At 36.5% G+C, this 21,486-nt stretch overlaps 1 protein-coding gene across 8 annotated transcripts in view; it reads left to right on the forward strand.

Annotated features, from left to right (window-relative positions):
* The window catches only part of HECTD1 (HECT domain E3 ubiquitin protein ligase 1), a 61,677-nt gene that overhangs the window by 28,409 nt on the left and 11,782 nt on the right, over positions 1-21,486 (forward strand). For 2 of the 8 annotated variants that reach the window (XM_033062267.2, XM_033062269.2), the window contains exons 14-29: positions 1,723-1,998; positions 2,099-2,175; positions 2,967-3,101; positions 3,323-3,469; positions 3,826-3,920; positions 4,307-4,412; positions 5,334-5,468; positions 5,549-5,688; positions 6,177-6,500; positions 6,910-7,076; positions 7,251-7,427; positions 10,195-11,031; positions 14,650-14,871; positions 17,514-17,647; positions 19,606-19,762; positions 20,611-20,833. In XM_033062267.2, coding sequence (XP_032918158.1) covers positions 1,723-1,998; positions 2,099-2,175; positions 2,967-3,101; positions 3,323-3,469; positions 3,826-3,920; positions 4,307-4,412; positions 5,334-5,468; positions 5,549-5,688; positions 6,177-6,500; positions 6,910-7,076; positions 7,251-7,427; positions 10,195-11,031; positions 14,650-14,871; positions 17,514-17,647; positions 19,606-19,762; positions 20,611-20,833 — 3,352 coding nt within the window. The remainder of the gene's footprint in view (positions 1-1,722; positions 1,999-2,098; positions 2,176-2,966; positions 3,102-3,322; positions 3,470-3,825; positions 3,921-4,306; positions 4,413-5,333; positions 5,469-5,548; positions 5,689-6,176; positions 6,501-6,909; positions 7,077-7,250; positions 7,428-10,194; positions 11,032-14,649; positions 14,872-17,513; positions 17,648-19,605; positions 19,763-20,610; positions 20,834-21,486) is intronic. The other 6 variants (XM_033062268.2, XM_033062270.2, XM_033062272.2 and 3 more) reach the window with 4 other exon arrangements.

Consider the following 21,486-nt stretch of genomic DNA (forward strand, 5'->3'; position numbering starts at 1 on the left):
AGCTGGAAACCACTTAGAGATTTATTGCTTTTTTGGTCAGAAAATGTGTCTTTGCATTCTTTTTAATAAGGTTAATACCTTAAAAGGTAAACAAATCCTGTGTTGAGATACTTGTTTATCATACAATACAATTTTAAGAAGATTCATGAAGATAATATTTTAAATTCTCATAGCCCCTGGATGCCACATTTTTTGGTTTTTCCTTCCGAATGGTCTGGGCAAGGGGATGAGACTATTTCTGTATGAGTGGAATGGTGACAGTGCAGATGAATTTGAAGTGAAGGGAACTTAAAAGAGGTCAGATTGAGCATTTAAGATGTTACTTCAAGTCAGTCTTTTGAAAAAGACTGAATAAATCCCAAGTTTTTTAACAAGATACCTAGTCTGAATATCATGAGGCAAAAGGAGTTAAATGTAGGATTAAATGAGGCTTCTTGCAATATGTAGTCAAATAGACATCTACTAAGATTGCTGATGTTGCTGTGTAATTTGCCTGAACTTTAACCATGAGCTCTAAGCATGTGCAGCAACCTTTTTTACTTAAAAAATTAATATTTGTTAACTAAAATGACTACAGTTCAGTGTAGATTCAGAACAGTATCTTTAAGTCCTGAACTGTACTATATGTTCTGCTGTCCTAAATCATTACTGATTAATCTTGTGGTATACTTTTTAGTAACTTCCCAACTGGCAAGAATATAGAGGGTTGAGTAGTGAAATCTGTTAGTGTGTATTGCATGATGAAAGTTGGGGTGGGTGGGCAAGTATATATAATGTGATCATTTTGGAAGGTCTGTACTCACCCCTCTCCACATTAACTCTGTATTTGCTTTGTTTGAATTTTTAGAAAAAAAATTCAATGCAAAAATTTTAATTCAGTGGTGATTCTGAAGCTTTAAGTAAGTCTCAAAATTCTGTCCAAGGGAACCTGAAATTATTCCCAACTATGTAGAAATATAGTATTTTTGGTGCAACATGCTATATAATAAATATATTAAAATATATTTATGGAAATCTGAAAATCTTTAATTAACAGAATTTTCATCTTGTATATCAAATCACAATTATTTTGTGATTCTGTCTATGCTATGAAATTTAAGCAATAAAAAAATGTTGTGCCTTAAGTGCATATTTATTTTTGCATTATTTTGTATTATAAAAAAAGGGCATATTTAAAGAACCTAGAGCTTGTCATTGCAGCAAAAGGCAAACAACAATAATCTTTAATTAGGTGTTTCCATGTTTACTTTACATGGAATTTCTGAAAAGTTATATACTCAGACTTTTAATTAAAATACAAATATATAATTTAATAAAAGCTGATATATTTTAGGAATAACTTTTAAAATTTCTTATTTCTGAAAACCTACTTTTGAGAATAGTTCATTCTGGCTCATTCTGAGAACCCTTTTTTAAAGACTGAAAATATATACTGAATTTCTTTGATCTTCCTATTATAATTGTAATGATGAATTAATACATCTGAATTACATCTTTCAGAAGAGTTGCATTGTTGCATTGCAGCTTTGATATGACTGTAGAATAATGACTGTTGAAGTACAGAAATACATTACACTGAAATTTAGGACACTTTAAGACCCTTAATTTCAAACTTAATTTTGCATTGAATCTTCTCAGTTGTTTTGCTCTTGAAAAAAAATAAGCTACGTAATGATGGAAGCAGTTGTCAGAAAAAAACCAAATTTGTTTCTTTTTAAATAGAAAGTAGGAGTGAGTTCCTTGAGAAGTTACAGAGAGCTCGAAGCCAAGTAAAACCATCTACCACAAGCCAGCCAATTTTATCAGCACCAGGGCCAACTAAACTTACTGTAGGAAACTGGTCACTGACCTGTTTAAAAGAAGGAGAAATTGCTATTCACAATTCTGATGGTCAGCAAGCTACAATACTGAAAGAAGACCTGCCAGGCTTTGTGTTTGAATCCAACAGAGGAACAAAGCATTCGTTTACAGCTGAAACTTCCTTGGGTAAGTATGTAGGTATGTGTTATGTGCAGGTAGGAACAAGTGTATATGAGATAGTTTTTGTTGCTTTTCAAAGCTATGAGAAAATATGACTTTTCTAAAATATATGTTGCAGGGTCAGAGTTTGTGACTGGCTGGACAGGCAAAAGAGGAAGAAAACTGAAATCTAAACTGGAGAAGACAAAGCAAAAGGTTGGTGAGCATAAATTTTATATTTACAATTTAGTTGACTTTGTTTTATATTATAATATTCTTATGGAGATGTAGTTTCCTCTTAGAAGATTAAAATCTCTGATTTCAACTAGATACAGTTTTATGTGAGGCTTGAAGGGGAAAACATCAATCAGAAGAAAGCACTTCTTTGGGTGATTTTATCCAACAGTCTTAGTACACTCTGTGCTCCTTTAGAGGAAAACAAATTGTTTTTTAAAAATGTAGGAAAATCCAATCTTCCTGACTTGCATTTATATAATTCTTCAGGTTTTGTGGTTTGATTTTTTTGTCTTTGTGCTACAAGAAAAAATGTTACAATAGTTAGTGCATTTGTTTCAGAGGCATATAACTTGAGGCATCATAGGGACTTTGTGTGAATTTAAGGAATGTTGATATAGCATTCAGAAACCGTATCAAACCTGCTTAATTTTACGTTTAAAAAGATTACCTGATGCATGATACAGTTCTAAAAGAAAGATTGGCAGATTGGGAATCATACCTGTTCCTACCACCCTTTATGCTGTAACTTAATACATGATGTTAAATTTCATTTCTGGCAGTAAGATTTTGTCTGTTTTCATTTATTTCTCCTGTACCTATTTTTCTTTTCACAACCGTTGCTATTTCATGATGCACATGGGTTTTTATTCTTCCCTTTTTGTCTGCCTGTTGTGGACTTATATTAATTAAAAAGACCAAGGTATCTAGGAGTATATTAACAGTCTCATTACAGTAAGGTCTGACTTATGATTATCAAAATCCATTTGTAGGTACGCACTATGGCAAGAGATTTATATGATGATCATTTTAAAGCAGTTGAAAGTATGCCTCGAGGAGTAGTTGTAACACTGAGGAACATAGCAACACAGTTAGAGTCTGCATGGGAACTTCATGCAAACAGGCAGGTAAGTGTATCTCCTTTATTTTTCATGTGTGACATCAGTGGAAATCAGATCATGTTCAGACTAGTCTGTCATGATGTGAAGAAGAGTCACAGCATGTCTGCAATGCAGGGAGTTTTAATGCATGTATTACCTAGTTAGATACTTTCCTAGGACATTATTTTTCAACTGAAGCAAGTGGAGAGATTACTTTGTTTCATGATAATAATCTTTTTGTCTTTCAGTGCATTGAGGGAGAAAATACTTGGAGAGATTTAATGAAGACTGCTCTGGAAAACTTAATTGTACTGTTGAAGGATGAGAATACTATTTCTCCATACGAAATGTGCAGTAGTGGCTTAGTTCAATCGCTGCTGACAGTTTTAAACAATGTGAGTTTATTGACATAAGTGTTTAAAGAAAAGCTTCCTAAAAAATGAAGTTAAGGCACGTGCCACCATTTGAAAGATCCTTTATAAATCTGTCTTTTTCCTGTCTTGGTGAAAATGAGGCAGACTTGCTCCAGTTACTTGTCTACCTGTTAAAGATAAGCTATCACAATCAATGACTTAAGTTTAAATGAGCCTTTAAAAATCTATAAATAACTCTGTTCAGGTCTAGTGCCTGAGGATTAGCTTTTCACATAGAGACTTTAAATAGGGATTTCACTGAGACTACATAGATGTTTTTACCTCTATAAAAATTAAATAAATTATATTAAGTGTAACTTGGTTTTTTTTCCTCTTAGAATGTTGATTTGGATCTGAAACAAGACTGTAGTCAACTGGTAGAGAGGATAAACGTTTTCAAAACAGCATTCAGTGAAAATGAGGATGATGAAAGGTAAAAATAATATCAAACCAACACAACCCCCTTTGAAATTGTGAAGCAGTATAGTATGTTTAAAATAATTTAAAGACAAAGTACCTGTTCTTTCCATTTCAATGGAATAGAAAATTGATCTTAAAAGACAACATCTAATATTGAAGTAGGAATTGAAAATTTTTGTCTCTAAGAGTCAACCTGTAGAACATCTGTTGACGAAATAAAGGTGACTTGCTCATCACTGTGCAGATTAATATCTTTCTTACTGTGCTGTCACCCTGTGAGTAGAACAGATACCATCAGTAGAAATAGCGTGCTGAGATAGTTTCCTGTTTTCTGAGATACTGTGGAATTTTTTTCTTTGTTTTGTTTTGTGGTAACGTAGTAATTGTTCCCTTTCACAGTCGTCCAGCAGTTGCTTTAATTCGAAAATTGATAGCAGTGTTAGAGTCTATTGAACGGCTACCTCTCCACTTGTATGATACACCAGGATCTACGTACAATCTTCAGGTAAATGCACAGTGATAGCAGCATATCATGCTGAGCGGTGCACAGCTGAAGGCTCTATGTTGCACACCTTGTCTGCAAGAATCACATTCTTGTAGATGTGGATTTAGGTAAAGAACAACCAAATTTTGATGTCTATTTCCTCTAACACTTGAATGCGTGGCTCCTCTGCTGTCACTTCAACACTGTAAAGTAAAAGTAAATTTTGATTGAAGAGATAATGTGTTTGTTCTTTCGGTCTTCATTTATTGTTGTCTATATATAGGAACATACCCTCAAGTAAAAGTGCATGTTACTACGATTTCAAGGCAATTGTTAGTAAGAACAGGGGATAAGCTTTAAAGAGTCTTGTCTAGGGCTCTGTGTTTGGTTGGTAATGCAAGATGCCTTCAGGCTCAGCAGTTTCATACACAGGAAACTTGGCAGTTTGGTAAAAATATTACTTGTTTTTTCCCAGTTTGTGTGGAGTCTACTTTTTTGTGTTTGAAGTTGCAGTTCAGGATTTTGCAACATTGGTAGGGTAGTATAAATATTTCTGTTTTCATGTTAAGTGTCTAGGAAATAGTTGCAAAAAGTTGCAAAACCACTGTTGCTGTTCAATATTTTTGAAAATAGTTTTCAGTTTCTGTATTATTGTATTTGCTAGTCAATGCATACAAACTATGAAGACTTAGAAAAAATGAGAAAATGGTAGCTGAGTGTCTAATTGACTTATTCATTGTCATAGTAAAGAATTGTTTGATTAATTGAAAAAGGGTAGTAGGAAATTACTTTTTAAAGCATTTCATCAGAATATAGTGCTTACGTTAGAGCAACAAAGATACTTGAAGGCCACTAAAATGGTTGTAGTGAAATACACTGTTTTTATTAAAATTCCAAAGCCTAAACAGGAACACCTATATTAATGTTTAGCTGTTCTTTCAGATACTGACAAGGCGCTTGAGGTTTCGTTTGGAGCGTGCCTCGGGGGAGACGTCTTTAATAGATCGAACTGGTAGAATGCTAAAGATGGAGCCGTTGGCAACTGTTGAATCTCTGGAACAGTATCTCCTGAAAATGGTGAGCTGCATACTGCACACAGAGTTCACAGGGAATAGTTGTATTCTGCTTCTTTAATATTTGATTTCTTTCATATGTAGGTTGCAAAGCAGTGGTACGACTTTGATAGAGCTTCATTTGTTTTTGTACGGAAACTACGAGAAGGCCAGACATTTGTGTTCAGGCATCAACATGATTTTGATGAAAATGGAATTATTTACTGGATTGGAACAAATGCAAAGTGAGTTTTTCAAAGCTAGATATTTTAAAGTCAGACACAATAAACTGTAATCCATGAACCAGGATGGGGACAAAGAATTCATAATGAAATGAAATCTGTTATTTTTTTAGAAGTGGGAGGTATCTTTTTGTCAATAGGATTACCTTTCTTTTGGATCTTCTCAAATAATAGAAAATTATTAATCACTTGCTGAGAGTTTGTATGCTTCCCTAAGAAGATGGAGTGGGGAAGTTTGGGTCTTTGTTTTTGCTTGCCATGGTTCTCTTTGATTTTGTTGGTATGAGTTTGGTTATTTTTTTCTTTGCTACAGTGTTTTAAAAAGTACAGAGTGATGTTTGGAACATATCTGAAGTTATCTAATTATCTAAAATAGTTTTGGTAATTTTGATGTGTGATAAACTCAGCTGTTATATACAATTTACAGTAAATGTCACCAGTTTTTTTACTTAAGTAATAATTGAACAGTATGTTTTTCTTTTTAAATACAGAACTGCATATGAGTGGGTAAATCCAGCAGCCTATGGCTTAGTAGTGGTTACATCCTCAGAAGGAAGAAATCTGCCTTATGGTCGTTTGGAGGACATCCTGAGCCGTGACAGTTCAGCTCTCAATTGTCACACTAATGATGATAAGAATGCTTGGTTTGCCATAGATCTTGGCCTTTGGGTTGTACCATCAGCCTACACATTACGCCATGCTCGAGGTTATGGGCGATCTGCTCTCAGGAATTGGGTTTTCCAGGTATCTAAGGATGGACAGAACTGGACTACTTTGTATACTCATGTTGATGACTGTAGTCTCAATGAACCAGGGTACGTCAGTGTATTTTATCACTTTTCATAAAATTTAATGCAGTTAAAAATTTACTTGACTGTAGACTAATTTAATGTGTACTGTGGTTGTAATAATGTCTCTATCTAAAGAAGTGATACAAATTATCAAGGACGGGCTGGAGAATAGGTGTTTCATAGGTTCTCTGTGTAGTTCACATTATGGTATTTGTGCTTTTCCATTACTGTAAATGTCGCATTTTGGTTTTTTGACAAAATCATAACACTAACACTCATCCAAAGTTTGCTGTGGTGTTAATAGGTTTATTCTATCTGGTAATATGTATCAGTGTTATGGTTTTGTTTGCTTTGATACTAAGGCGTTTTTTTTGGTTTTGCCTTTTTTTTTCCTCCTGTTACCTGCCAACACCCCTTTCTTATAAACATAAAGATCTACAGCAACATGGCCTTTAGATCCACCCAAAGATGAGAAACAAGGTTGGAGACATGTTAGAATAAAACAGATGGGAAAGAATGCCAGTGGGCAAACACACTACCTCTCCCTGTCTGGATTTGAACTTTATGGCACTGTGAATGGAGTATGTGAAGATCAGCTGGGTAAGGAAAAGAACATGTATATCCTATTTGCTCCTTTAAAATGCTAATCAGCGTACAATATAAAAATAAGTGTGAAAAAAGAGGTTAACTTTTGTAGTTGAACTTGCTTAGAAATAAGCTCAAAATTATTCCCCATTCAATACTTTTAAGCCTTTCAATTAACTTTTCTTGTAGGAAAAGCTGCTAAAGAAGCTGAAGCAAATCTGAGAAGGCAGCGACGTCTGGTCCGTTCTCAGGTGTTAAAATACATGGTTCCAGGAGCTCGTGTAATCAGAGGAATTGATTGGAAATGGAGAGATCAGGATGGAAGCCCCCAGGGTGAAGGCACTGTTACAGGAGAACTGCATAATGGTGAGCATGAATTGCCTGAACTTATAAATGTCTGTTGCATGATTACATCATGCAGAATGGGTAGCATTAAAGCACTTTCTTTGTAATGCCTTGATAAGTTGAGAAAAGTTTAAATACTTTGGAGGGAAGAAGCTTAAAATACTACAGCTGTTGGAATCCATTTGTGAAATTCCATTTGAGCGCATGAAAAAAATTCTTGCTGTAAACGAAACTTTTATACAGCTTTGGATAATTAAAATATTAAACTGTTATTAAATTAATTTATTTAATTAAAATATGAAACTTCTTTAGACATCTGTTACAAACTATATGAGGGTGAGTGATGCAAACTGATAAATTAAGCTTTGGGCCTGCAAAATCTATAATTACCTTCCTCATTTCTTCTAGCTGAGCATTTGCAGTATTTTTCTTAACTTTTATTATATCCTATACCTTTCCTACCTTGCAAGCTTCTTTGGGATCAAGTTTTTGTTTTTAATTAAAGCATGAAAATTTATTCACTTAAGGAGCAAAATAAAAACCTGCAACAACCAGGGAAATCAATACTCAGGGACTTAAATTATTAAAGAGGCTCCAGGAGAGGTGGTGATCTTGTCAGCTTTTCCTTTTTTCGGAAGGGAAATGAAGCATCATTTCCCTTCTCTTCCCCCTATTTTGAGGTATAAGGCTTGCCTTGTTTCTGAATATACTTTTAGGTTCATTTTTAGTTAGACTTCAAAATTTCTTCTAGTTTGTTGAGTTGTCAGCTCTCAAACATGGAGAAGTCTGCGAAGTACAATCCCTTAAAATGATTTGAAACAGAACTTTATTTAAGCTGTTCAGTACAGCTTGTGGGGAAGTCTTCCATCATCCATATATTTTTCTTATCAGATGCAGCAGTATCCATAGCTACATTATAACTTGGAAGACTTTAGGTATTATTGGTGAGTAGTATTCTACCAAATCAGTGGTTTTGTTCCTATGTTCCAGTAAAACTTTCCCATTTAACCATAGGTGAAATTGAGGTTCATTTATCAAATGGTGATGCCAAACTGTCTCATTCCTGTCACAGCTTTTTTTCATATAGAATTTTGAAAACAGTATCTGATTTACTTTTTTGGTTACTCTCAAGTGTAGTCAAATGTTGACTTGTTTTAGGCCTGTAATGATGAAGCAGGATGACTTTGAGTACATAATATGTACTTAAAACTTGTTCAGATTTAAAACTGCTTGTAATTAATACTTTAGGGAAAGGAGCTATACAAAACAAAACCAGTTATTTAATTATGTTTTGGAAAAAATACCAGGTTCAGGTATTCATAAAGGGGAAAAATTATACTGTTGAACTGCAATATGGAACTTTCTTTTTGTATTTGTTAAAAAAGGCAAATAAATTGTAGAAGAAAAAATTTCAACTCTGCTTCACAACTTTACCCTTCAAAGGTTTAGTGTCACGAAACTACTCAACTATAGCTTGTGAAGAGGGAATAAAATCATACAAATAACATGATCTAAACTTGCTCATTTAGGGACGAGATGTCTACTAATCATACCTAAAAACTTTATCCATTTTAACTGCTTTTCCTCCAGAGTGATATTTATAAATAGCACATTGCCTGTGAACATCTGTTTTGGTCTAGGAATGGTGACATTTGGATAGTTAAAAGCAGAAGGTGCACATGACAGTAATAAAAAGAACATTTTACTTGATATTAACTCTTTTCTGTTTTCATAAAGCAAAATACTTGTGTATCTGGACCTGATACTTGTTTTGACTTTGTCTGAGACTGCAGAAGATTACTAAACTTTAGAGATTTCATTTTTAGATGAAATGTGTTTCAATTAAAGTAGTTACACCAATATTTGTTGCAGTTAAGATACAGTGGGAAATGTTAGGAGGATTTTTTTAGCTGACTCTTAGATTGTGATACGTATTTAGACAAGTAAAAATAAATCATTTTGTCCCCATTTCAGTCCTAGTTAGCTAAATTTTGTATGTTACCCTCATTATTGCATATTTATTATATGTAGCTGTTAAAAAATTTTGCTACTCAAAAGAATCATTTAATAAAGGAACAGGAGAGTAGCATCTCTCTGGAGTTTTGTTCTGCTCCCAGGATAGTTTTTTCTCTGAAACCTATTCTCTTTACAACCCTGAAATTTTACTTGATGTAGCCCTTACCCTATTGCCATAAAAATTTTTATGAATAAGGAGTGTTCAAGTATGTATGTGTAACTTACTGAACTAAAAAGTTGTGTATCACTAAATTAGTTCTTTCAATTTAAAAATAAGAAATCTCAAACCAAGCAGTTTCATGGTATGTCTTCTGTTGGGTAATATGCTTATCCACAAGCATCCAACAAAGAAAAATGCTGTTGAATGTCCCTGTAATGATTACAGCTTCTTGAGAGGTGCTAGTAAAGTTATGATATGTTTTAATATACATTTTTGCTATTAGAGAATCCAATTTTGATAGATGCTAATAAAATTTTGAAAGATTCTAGTAGGTCAGGTCCCTTACTGAAGGAAACTTTTTTTTTGGCTGGATTCTGTGATCCCAAGGACTAAGGTGGCAAGAATGAGCAGCCTCTAAATTGACAACATTACAAAATACTAAATTGTTTAGATTTAACACTTCCTTTTTAATTGGCGTTAAGGGTTATTTAGTGATTTCATTGATCAGACATGCAGCCTTTATGAGAAGCTGATCCCACATTGTGGAGCTACTGTCTGACACGCCTCCTGTCTGCTTTCTGCTGGATCTCACAAACTCCTGTCCCTTTCCAGGCTGGATTGATGTCACCTGGGATGCTGGTGGCTCTAACTCTTACCGTATGGGCGCAGAAGGAAAATTTGACCTCAAGCTTGCACCAGGGTACGACCCTGATTCAGCGGCATCACCCAAACCTGTTTCATCCACTGTTTCAGGCACAACGCAGTCATGGAGCAGCTTGGTGAAAAACAACTGTCCAGACAAGACGACTGCTGCTGCAGGCTCCTCAAGTAGAAAAGGAAGCAGCAGTTCTGTGTGTAGCGTGGCAAGTAGCAGCGACATCAGCTTGGGTTCGACCAAAATGGAGCGGAGATCAGAAAGTGTATTGGAACAAAATATAGTTTCAGGCACTGACGTCCATGAACCAATTGTTGTTCTGTCTTCTGCTGATAGTGTGCCTCAGGCTGACATAGGGTCATCTTCCAGTGCAAGCACCAGCACCTTAACAGCGGACATGGGAAACGAAAATGCAGAGAGGAAGTTAGGTCCTGATAACTCAATACGTACTCCTGGGGAGTCCAGTGCTATATCCATGGGAATTGTTAGCGTAAGCTCTCCTGATGTGAGTTCAGTCTCTGAACTAACTAACAAAGAAGCAGCTTCCCAACGACCCCTAAGCTCTTCAGCAAGTAACAGACTCTCAGTCAGTTCTTTGTTGGCTGCTGGGGCACCCATGAGCTCCAGTGCAAGTGTTCCGAACTTATCATCTCGAGAAACTTCTAGCCTGGAGTCCTTTGTACGAAGAGTGGCAAACATAGCACGTACCAATGCCACAAACAACATGAATTTAAGCCGGAGTAGCAGTGATAACAATACTAATACTTTGGGAAGAAATGTTGTGAGTACTGCAAGTAAGTAAGCTATTTTTATTTTTAGTTGAGAATTTTGTTATTTCTTTAACTTTCATTACACTTGAGTTTGGGTTGTGTTGGCCTAATAATGTACTTAGAGCAACCTTGACCTTGTGTGTACCTGTGGAACTCATGAAGGACTCAGAGTTGCTGTCAGCTGAAGTGTTACAGTACCCTGTGATCTCAGATCACAGGTACTCATGAAACAGAAAGAAATTTGAAATTGATGTTGATTATATATTTAAGGAGAGAGTATGGTTTAGACAAGAGGATGGAAGTCTAGCAGCAGTAGCTAATGTCAGATACTTAGGCTTTCTGATATGTGTAGATGTTGCATATTTCTGTTATTTTTCCATTTTCCTCAGGAAGAACAGTTTGTGCATATTGTGAAGTGTCTCAGCATAGGAGCTAATAACACAGTACAAAGGAAAAAGAACTACAGTATAATGAAATGTTAGCAGATTCCTGATTCTGTAAATCTGCATAACATAATGTACTCTAATACTGAGTGTGTTTTCTAGAGATAGTATGGTCATTAAGGCTTAGATTTGGTGAACTGTACAGTCATTAAATGTAAGGAAGTTTGTAGTTAACAGTGTTTTAAATGACATTATGTACATGCTTTAATGTTTGCATGTTAATGTTCTCAGAGTATATGTAGGAGCAAGTTATTAGCAAGGTAAGTTGTAAACCTGCTTATTGTGAGTTCACTCTTTTTTGAGCATGCTCCCATTAAAGCTGTTACTTGTTAGGTATTTTGTTCTCGGATGGTGCTAGTATTTTAAACAGAGCACTGCATTTCATGGGGTGGTAGGCAAGTTAGAAAAAGTGAAATTACCCAAGCTAGAAAAAAGCATAAATTTCTTGTTAAGCTTTCATGCTTGTCATATGATTGTCTGTGAAGCTGGTGAAGGGTCTGGAACAGCTGAGGGTTGTTTAACCTGGAGAGAAGGAGGATCAGGAAAGATATTATTGCTCTCTACAACTACCTGAAAGGAAGTTGTAGTGAGGTGGGGCGCAGCAGAGGCAGCCTCTCTTTGCAAGTAGGAAGTGACAGGGGAGACATCACTTGGAAGTGACAGGGGAGAAAAATTTCCTCATTGGAAGGTTGGTCAAGCACTGGAATGTGTGGCTCAGGGAAGTGGAATCACCGTCCCAAAAAGTGTTCAGACATTGTGTAGAGGTGGCACCCAGGAGCATGGTTTAGAAGTGAACATGGCAGTGCTGGGCTAACATCTAGACTCATTCTTTGAGGTCTCTTCTAACCCTAACAATTCTATGACTCTATGCTTCCTTATTTAGAAATGTGGTATTTACTTTTAGCATTTTAAATTATTTTTGAATACTGAATGTGTTCTTTTTTTGATGGGGAGATTTTTTTTTAATGTACCCTTACATTCATGGGGATGGGGGCAAAGTCTTTTGCAGCTTGCAATAGAAATATAAGTAAAATACTCAAAGAAACTTTTTCAGTAATTGATTCTCTTATAGACAAGATAGTGGCTCTGGTTCAGAAGTAGTTCTGTATTGAGGGGAGAGAAAAGAGACCACCTTTGAAAAACATGATAAAATATTTCAACAGCATGTTTAAAATTTCATGGATGTTTGATACTATGCACTGCAAAAGTTAGAAATAAGAATGGGGCAACTTAAAAATTTAATTCTGTGATGAAAATAGTCATACTTTATATTATTCTTCATGTAAGAGTTATTTTGGTTTATACCTTTTATATTAATAGAAACTGCAAATGGCAACTCATGTTCCTAAAAGAGACTAGAGACTAAATTTGAGGAATCTCACCAGAGTTCAATTAGAACATTATAAAAAAACTTGACTTTTAAAAAAAATTAATTTTTTATTTTTTGGTTTTTTTAGCCTGTTCAGGTAAAAAAACTCAACCAACCAAACTAAAGACCAACCAAACCAAATAAAAAAAACCCCACCATCAAACAAACCACCCCACAACAACCCAACATGCCAAAAATCAAGACTGAAATAATTGTTAGTGGATAAGTCTTTCTGGACTTTCTGTACTGGTTATATTGAAAACATCAGTATTTGCCAGAAGCTAAGTCGTGTCTGGAGTAGCCAATTTCCATTTGCTCTTCAATTCAGAGTAAATGAAATGCTGATGCTTAATGGCGTTTTCTGTTTGCTGTAACAGTAACAAGTTTGCTGCTATTAATTAGTAGAGGGTGAAAGATGTGAATAGCGAGCAACTTATTTTCAAGCTCTTGAACAACAAAATAAAAACTCTTTGGTTTTTCATTTCCACGCTTTCATAGAGAAGAACATAAGGTTATTAACAACCCTAAATTTAAAATTTGCACTTTCCTTTATTGTTATACTGGTATTTCACACCTCCCCTGCATTGTTGTATTTTTATTTGAATAATGTTGGCTATGTTTTTTAAGGGGCAGGGAAGTATATAAGTAACTGTATGTAACAGAGAAGGAAAACAGAGACAGGAACATTTGTCTGTCTGTCATAAAAAGCTACCACATTCACTTAGGGGAAGAAGCTTTGGTATATCCTTGTTCCACAGTAGTAACCTTTGCAAAATTTGGTAGTGATATGAAATGCAGAGATTTTTTAACAAATTTATTTGTTGTTGTTGTTGTTTCAAAAAGCATTTCTCAGTTTACATAAATGGCAATAATGAAAATTTTTCTTTTTAAAACTGAAAAACTTGTATTTGATAAAGTTCAGAAAAAGCTGATTGAAAAACCTAAGGCTTAAATTCTAAGTATAGATCACCCCTCAACTTCTTGTCTACAAGCTTATGATTAATCTCCTTGTATAAAAATAAGTGTGTGAGGGTGTTTTGAAGACTGGGATATAAATGTGTAGTTGCACATAAATATAACTTATACTCAGTTATGTACACGATCTGAAGTTATTTCTGTTGAGTCTACAGTGAATTCAGTTTTGTTTCAGTTGTTCACTAAAATGCATTTACTGTTTTATTTGAATGTACAGTAAGATAACATTTTAGTTGTTTCTTGCTTATTCTGAAAATTTTAAATAATCCTGTATAAGTCATATGTTTCATAGTACTGTCAGTTCAGGCTTGTTGACTGTGATGAACGTATATTTTAGTAGTTGTGTGAAAAATAACAAGTCAGAGCTAATTTAAAAACCTTAAAAAAATGCACAATAATCACAGGTTTCACATTTGAGTATTCTGTTCCCAATTAACTTATATATAATTAACTTGTTTGCACTATATAATGTTGTAATTTAGATGTTAAATTTCATATAGGTTTAAAGACAGATCGCAATGTTGGAGTAACAGATTTCAGAAATTCTTTATATATGTTGAAAATGAAATTAAGTAAATTCAGATTTATAGTGGGATTTTGGGGATTTATTTGATAAAATTATTTATTTTAAATGTTTGCAAGGGAATAATCTCAGAAGTGGGCATCTATGTTGTAAGGTGCATTTTTGCATTGGGAAGCCCTTCCCCCTTATAGTCTGTTGTTCTTTATTATAATATGACACACTGATAATTTTTCAACCCCAAATATATTTTTCAACACAGGAGTCATGCATGTAAGTTGTACTCTTCAAGTCATCAAATCATTTATTTTATCTTACCATATCTTTATCTATAGCTTCTCCTCTTATGGGTGCCCAAAGTTTTCCTAATCTGACTACAACTGGTACCACATCAACAGTGACCATGTCTACATCCAGTGTTACTAGCAGCAGCAATGTAGCTACAGCAACTACAGTTTTATCTGTTGGTCAGTCGCTTAGTAATACTCTAACTACTAGCCTAACATCAACATCTAGTGAGAGCGATACAGGGCAGGAGGCAGAATATTCTTTATATGGTAAGTTTCATTTTTAAATGAACATAAGCATTAGACTTCCCAATAATGATTTTTCCTTTTATCCCGTTGTTATGATTTTCTCATATAGTAGTTTATTTACTGAAAAGTATTTAAAAGTTGAGCTGTTCATATGTTAATAATTCTGTAAGGCAGTAAGTAAAATAATTTTAATGTAGTAGTATTTCCTTATGTTTTCAAATCTTTAATTTCAGCAGTTTCTATCCCATATTACTATTATTTATGGTATAATTTATCTAAGCACTTGAATGTTTAGTTCAAGTTTAGTTCCTAATGTAGTTTGCATATGTACTTCTAATTACAATCAAAATGTTGTTTTTTGTTGTGTTGTATAGGCATGCTACATGCACACTCTGATAGCTTGTATTACTATGATTGAAAAGCGTGCATCATTAGGCACATTGTATCCTTAAAGTAGCTTCCAGGTATCTCAATACCATAATAGTAATTGCAAAAAATTGGAAAAACCCACGAAAATTGACAGGAAGAATTAAATTACATTTGACAAGTTGATCCAGAGTTGTGTGGACGCTATACCCTAGAAACAGACTTTAGGACAGAAGTTACTTGAGGCATATGAATACAGTGAAAAAAGATTTAGATAATTCGGTCAGTAGTACATAGGAATCGAGCTGATAAAATGAAGTAAAGAAAAACCTGGGTTGGATATGGGAAAATGCTTTCTAATGTAAGGTTTATTGAATTGTGAGATATTCTTGAAAGAAAGATTCTTGATTTATTTAAAATGTTCTCAGATTAAGATTGTGTTCTATTTCGTTGCCTATTCAAATTAACTTGAAAAATTTCTGGTCATTTCAATGGGTATTGGAATTGAACTTCTTGGAGACAGTGGATTAATATATCTGCATATACTATTTTCCTTTAGTCTTTTAATTAAGTCTAGTTTGATACTTTGATTGGGTGACATGTCTTAAAATACAGTAGTTTCACAAATACAAGCCGCACGGAGTATAAGCCACACTTCCGGTGCCTCGACAATGTTGCTGTCTTTGTCAATAGATAAGCCGCACCCCGAATATTAGCCACACTTTCGTTCGTCGTGAGAATCCGTGCGCAGCTTTCACAAATTGGCCAATTAGTAACAGGATCGTGGCATAGCGGGCTTTACTGGCTCGGGGCGGGGCCAGGAAGGCTCGGCCCGCTCATGGTTGCCAACGGGGCCGGCCGGGTGGTGCTGCAGCCGCCGCCGGGCTCACTGGCCCCCCTCTCCCGTCAGCACCGCCTCGCTGCCGCGTTTGCTCGCCCTGCCGGCGGGCCAGCCGCTGCCGCCACTGCGAGGCACGCCGGCCGCCCCGCCGCTGAGTTTACTCGCCCTGCCGGCGGGCCAGCCGCTGCCGCCGCTGCGAGGCACGCCGGCCGCCCCGCGCCATGTTTGCTCGCCCGGCCGGCAGGGCTGCCGCCAGGCTCGCCGGCCGCCCCCTCCCGTCTGCACCGCCGCCGCGTTTGCTCGCCCTGGCCGGCACTGCAGGCCCCCGCACCGCCAGGCTCTCCCACGCTGCTGGCCCCGATTCTGCTGGGCTTCCCCCGCTGCCAGGCAGCCCCACCCGCCGGCCTTCCTGCTTCTGCCATGCTCCCCTGCACTGCTAGCCCCAGTTCTCCCGGGCTCCCCCGCCCTGCTGGCCCGGGCTCAGCTGCCCACCCCCCACACTGCAGGCCCCGCCTCTGCCAGGCTTTCCCACCTCAGCCGGGGCCGGCCGGGCTCCAGCTTGGCTTGGGGCTGCCGCGGGCTCTCACTTCCGTGTTGGCAGATTTTAGAATTTTGTTCATGTATTAGCCGCCCTCGAATATTAGCCGCACTTCCGGGTTTCCACCAAACTTTTGGTCAAATTGGTGCGGCTTGTATTCGTGAAATTACTGTATATCCCCAACAACTGAGCAAATAGAGTGCATTCACCTATTGGTAGGGGTGGTAGCAACAATACAAAGGGTGTTTGGGTGGTATAGAAGGTTTCTGCACAGAAAAATGTAAAAGTTCAAAGCTTCATCCTAGTCCATTTGGATTGCTGTGAACTTCTTTTCTGGTTTTGGGAGGATGTTTTTTAAATCTTTGCACTAAGTGAGTAAGTGAAACTTTGCCTTCAACTTCTTGTTACAGTAATTAACTAGCAATTGAATCTTTAAAATATCACTCTTAAATGTTTATCTTATATGTCCTTTACATTGAAAGTTAAGGTCTAAACCACACATTTTTAGTGGAAATTACATCACTCAGCTGTTTTTCAATTATTGAGACAGAAGCAGACAATAGGCATTTGTGCACCATTTTCTGGTGGTCTTCTGTAATCTAAAATAAGTGTAATTATAAAATATTATAATCAAATAAGAAACAGATCACTCTTGCTGATCACTATTAATTGTACCAATAGTAAGTGCTTCTATAGTTATTCTATTGGCTAGATTCATGGACTTTTTCACAGGTATATGCTTTCATCACAGCTTTTATTCCTGTTATGCAATAAGCAATATTTTAGTTTTCTTTTTCTGGTTTAAGTGAGATTTGTTTTTTCACTCTTCCCAATGCTTCTGTTCCTTATTTTAAAAATTCTACTTTAAAAGTTATTCTTGTTTTTTGTTCTGTATGTAAATATATGTATGTGTTATAGATTTTCTTGATAGCTGCCGAGCTAGTACTCTGTTGGCAGAGTTAGATGATGATGAAGATCTACCTGAACCAGATGAAGAAGATGATGAAAATGAAGATGATAATCAAGAAGATCAAGAATATGAAGAAGTTATGGTATGATCTAGTTAGGACTGATGGTATCTTAATTGACTAACAGATGCTTTAAAAAACCACAGATACTTTTCTGCAATAGGAAGGAAGTCCTAGCTACAATATCTCCATTAGTTAAAACAAATTTATTTAGATTTATTTAGTTTCTTGCACATAGTCAAAACCACAAGGAAAGTGTTTTTAAACACCAGCATACCCAAGACCTTACAGCTCAGAATTAATGTCTTAAAACTAGGCTGGGAACAAGTTGACAGACAGTAGAAATGATGGATCAATAGTTCACAGGCAGATGAAATTGTATAACTGTGATATGCTGCTGCATTTTGTAGTGATCCATTTGTGGGGTGTATATAACTGTAGGCCTGTATGAAGCAAGAGTTTGCCAGATGACCTCTCTCTCTTCTCAAGAACACCCTCAAAACCCCAACAAAAAAAACAGTGGGGTGGGGGCTAAACCCAGTATGGTAGTTCATATGGTTCTTGCCTACACTGTCAGGAGTTCTGGCTTTTCATTTGGTTGCTCTTTACTGATACAAATAGTGCTTGTTCTTCTACCATTACTGAAGTGGTCAGAATGAATATTGCAAGATCTAACAGGAAAAATAGAAGGCTTCACTAATGCTAATTTAATGTTTTACGGAATAAATATAAATATTGTTTTGTGGAATTATAGAAGCTTCATCTTCTAATTAATATGCAAATATTTATTTCATTTGAACCAAAATATTTAGCATTTTAACTTACTATGTTCATGGTTTTAATAGAAACTCAGGTGCATCACTAAACATGTTGTTGTTTCACCTTCTGCAGAAAGATACAAAGTTAGGAAAGAAACCAAGTCTACAATCTACATTGCAAACAGTAACTTTCGTTTGTAGAATGTTGACCAGTTTTTATAAATTATTAAATGGAGTTAATGTTGTTCGTGGGAAGTGTCAGAAATAGCTAAAATAGACTTTGCTTTAGAATACACAACAAGAAGTAGGTCTGGAAAAGAAAATTTTCCTTTCTTGTGTTCCAGTACTATTCCCTCTGATATACCATGCAGTTCTTCTCAATGAGAAGTTGAACAGATTAAAAGCTTGTTGTAGGAAATTAATAACCAATTAATACTTGTTAAAGCTTACTGAAAATTAGATTTTTTTTTCCCACCAAAATAGTTATAGAATTTTGATACTTGAGTTAATCTCTGGATAAAATATGTATACATTATATATCAGTAAATGTATACACTTTGGAAAAAAGTGCTTCTTGTTTAAAAAAGAAAAAAGTTTTGGATATATTTGAACCTCTGGTATTACAAAGTTTGTGAAATACACAAAACATCTACACCAAGTTTGGTCTACAGTACTCTGTATTTTCCTATGTGCAGGTGCTTCATGAAAAGTTTAATTCTTTACAGAAACTATAAATACATCTGTGCCAGCTTTGACTTATTTTATGTTGAGGATTGTGTCCAGACAGTTCTTAAGTATCCCCAGAGTGGCACACAAACGGTCTCAGTGTGTGTACACTCACACAGTAAAGTTCTTCCTCATGTTCAGGTGGAACTTGCTGAGTGTCACTTTCTGTCTCTTGTCCTATTGCTTGGCATCACTGAGAAGAACCTGGATCCATCTTTTTGACACTGTCTCCTCAGATACTGACATTGATGAGGCCCCTCTCAGTTGTCTCTTCTTGAGGCTGCACAAGCCTGGTTTCCCCAGGCTTTCCCCATAAGAAAGATGCTCCAGTTCCTTAATCATATTTGTAGCCTCTGTGAGGTCTCTCCAGGAGCTTCATGTTTCTCCTGGCTGAGGAGGCCAGAACTGGATACAGCACTCCAGATGCAGCCTTACCAGAGCGGAGTAGAGTTGCAGTTTAGTTTGTGACTGCTGTATTCATGAATTTTTTAATCAAATTATTCTCTTTAGCAGAATCAAAAAGCAACTAGGGGTGTTTTGTTTTGTTTGTTTGTTTAGGAAGAAGAGGAGTATGAAACCAAAGGAGGCCGTAGAAGAACATGGGATGATGATTATGTACTGAAACGGCAGTTTTCTGCTTTGGTTCCTGCTTTTGACCCAAGACCTGGTCGTACTAATGTGCAACAAACAACTGACCTAGAAATCCCTCCACCAGGTATGCTGACAAAATACGTGATACTTAATCTGGCTTTAGGATGGAGATTCGGTTAAGGGCCCACTGGATCTGGGGATGCTACCACTATTAATCAGTACAACATGCTCTTGTGGCTGTGACTTTTCTCTGAATGAGAGTTTCATCTACCTCTGCAGATCTAATCATTACTGAGGGAAAAGTAAATTAAGTGCTGTGTAAAATAAGCAAATCTAGGAATTTAACTAGGATAATTTCTTACCATGATAAATAATAAAATCTCTTGATATGTTAAAGATGTGATAAAGATACCTGGTTTGACCTGCAGGAACTTAACTGTGTTAAGGCTACCCAGAATAGATTTGATTGGAGAGGGTGTGCTGACACAGTGCAAAACTGAGGCAGGGGCAGGGTAATGCAGTGATGGAGCAGAGTGTGTGGTCAGCAGCACAGCACCTGATCTTGCTCCTTGGCTCCTTAGGTCATTCTTGTTCGGCACTGTGGATGTACTCAATATTCATTGTAGAGCGGAGTAAGTAGGTTTTAGATTAGGTGGAAATAAACCACTGCTTATTTTGAAGAACTGAAAGGAAGATATGGTATAGGAAAAGCAGCGTGCATGTGCTGTGATAATATCTAAGATGTTTCCAAGATACAGAGATCAGTAGGGATTTCAGAAATTCCTGTTAATTTTTTTCCCATAAAGAAATGGTTCAGTCATAATTTAGTTCATCATTAGAACTCTGTCTCGTCTCTTTGGCATGTGTGCAGTGAGTCATTACATTTCCTTATTGAACCATGTTATTGATGTTTAAGCCACCTTGTCATGCATTATGTATTTTGTGTTAAGGGTTCTCAAATGATTTTTGCAGGTACACCTCATTCAGAACTCTTGGAAGAGGTTGAGTGCATGCCTTCACCACGTTTAGCACTTACCTTGAAAGTTTCGGGTCTTGGAACAACTCGAGAAGTAGAACTGCCCCTAACGAACTTTCGATCTACCATCTTTTACTATGTACAGAAATTGTTGCAGCTTTCCTGTAATGGCAGTGTGAAATCTGACAAACTTAGACGTATTTGGGAGCCAACATACACGTAAGCTCACCAGTTCATTATTCTGTGTAGAGAACACTGTGATTGATTAGGAAATGGATGTTAATTTTTTAACTCCTCCTCTGCAATAAGCAATGCTAGAATTAGATTTTTTTTGTGTTTATGTCAGGATGTTATTACTGGTTTTTAGACTACAGCTGTGCCTGCAAAACCAAGGAAAAAAATCATAACCTTTAGGGATCTGCTTGGAAAAATCCCATGGAGTTATAGTCCTAGCAAAAAAAGGAGTTGAGGAGAGTTCATTGATGTTTTTTTTTTCAAGGATCACTTCCTCCAGACTCAAGAACAGTCCCTCCCAATACGTAGGAAGTCAGGCAGAGTCAGTAGGAGATCTGCATGGATGAACGAAAAAGTATGAAAGGGAAGTATGCAAGGAGTGGAAGGGTCAAGTGATCTAGGAGGAATCCTGGTTGTCCCAACTTGAAGGCAGAGCATTAGGAAAGCCAGAGCACATCTGGAGTTGAATCTAGTGATATGTGAATGGCAAGATGTTAATGAACACTTACTCAACCTACACATCCATGGGATCCAATGGAATGTACCCACACGAGCTGACCATACTCTATTGTCTTTGGGAGGTCATGAGGACTGGGAGATACTTCTGAGGACCTGAGAAAAGGAAGTGTCATTCCTGC

Source organism: Catharus ustulatus, chromosome 6, assembly GCF_009819885.2.
Source record: "Catharus ustulatus isolate bCatUst1 chromosome 6, bCatUst1.pri.v2, whole genome shotgun sequence".
Taxonomy (NCBI): Eukaryota; Metazoa; Chordata; class Aves; order Passeriformes; family Turdidae; genus Catharus; species Catharus ustulatus.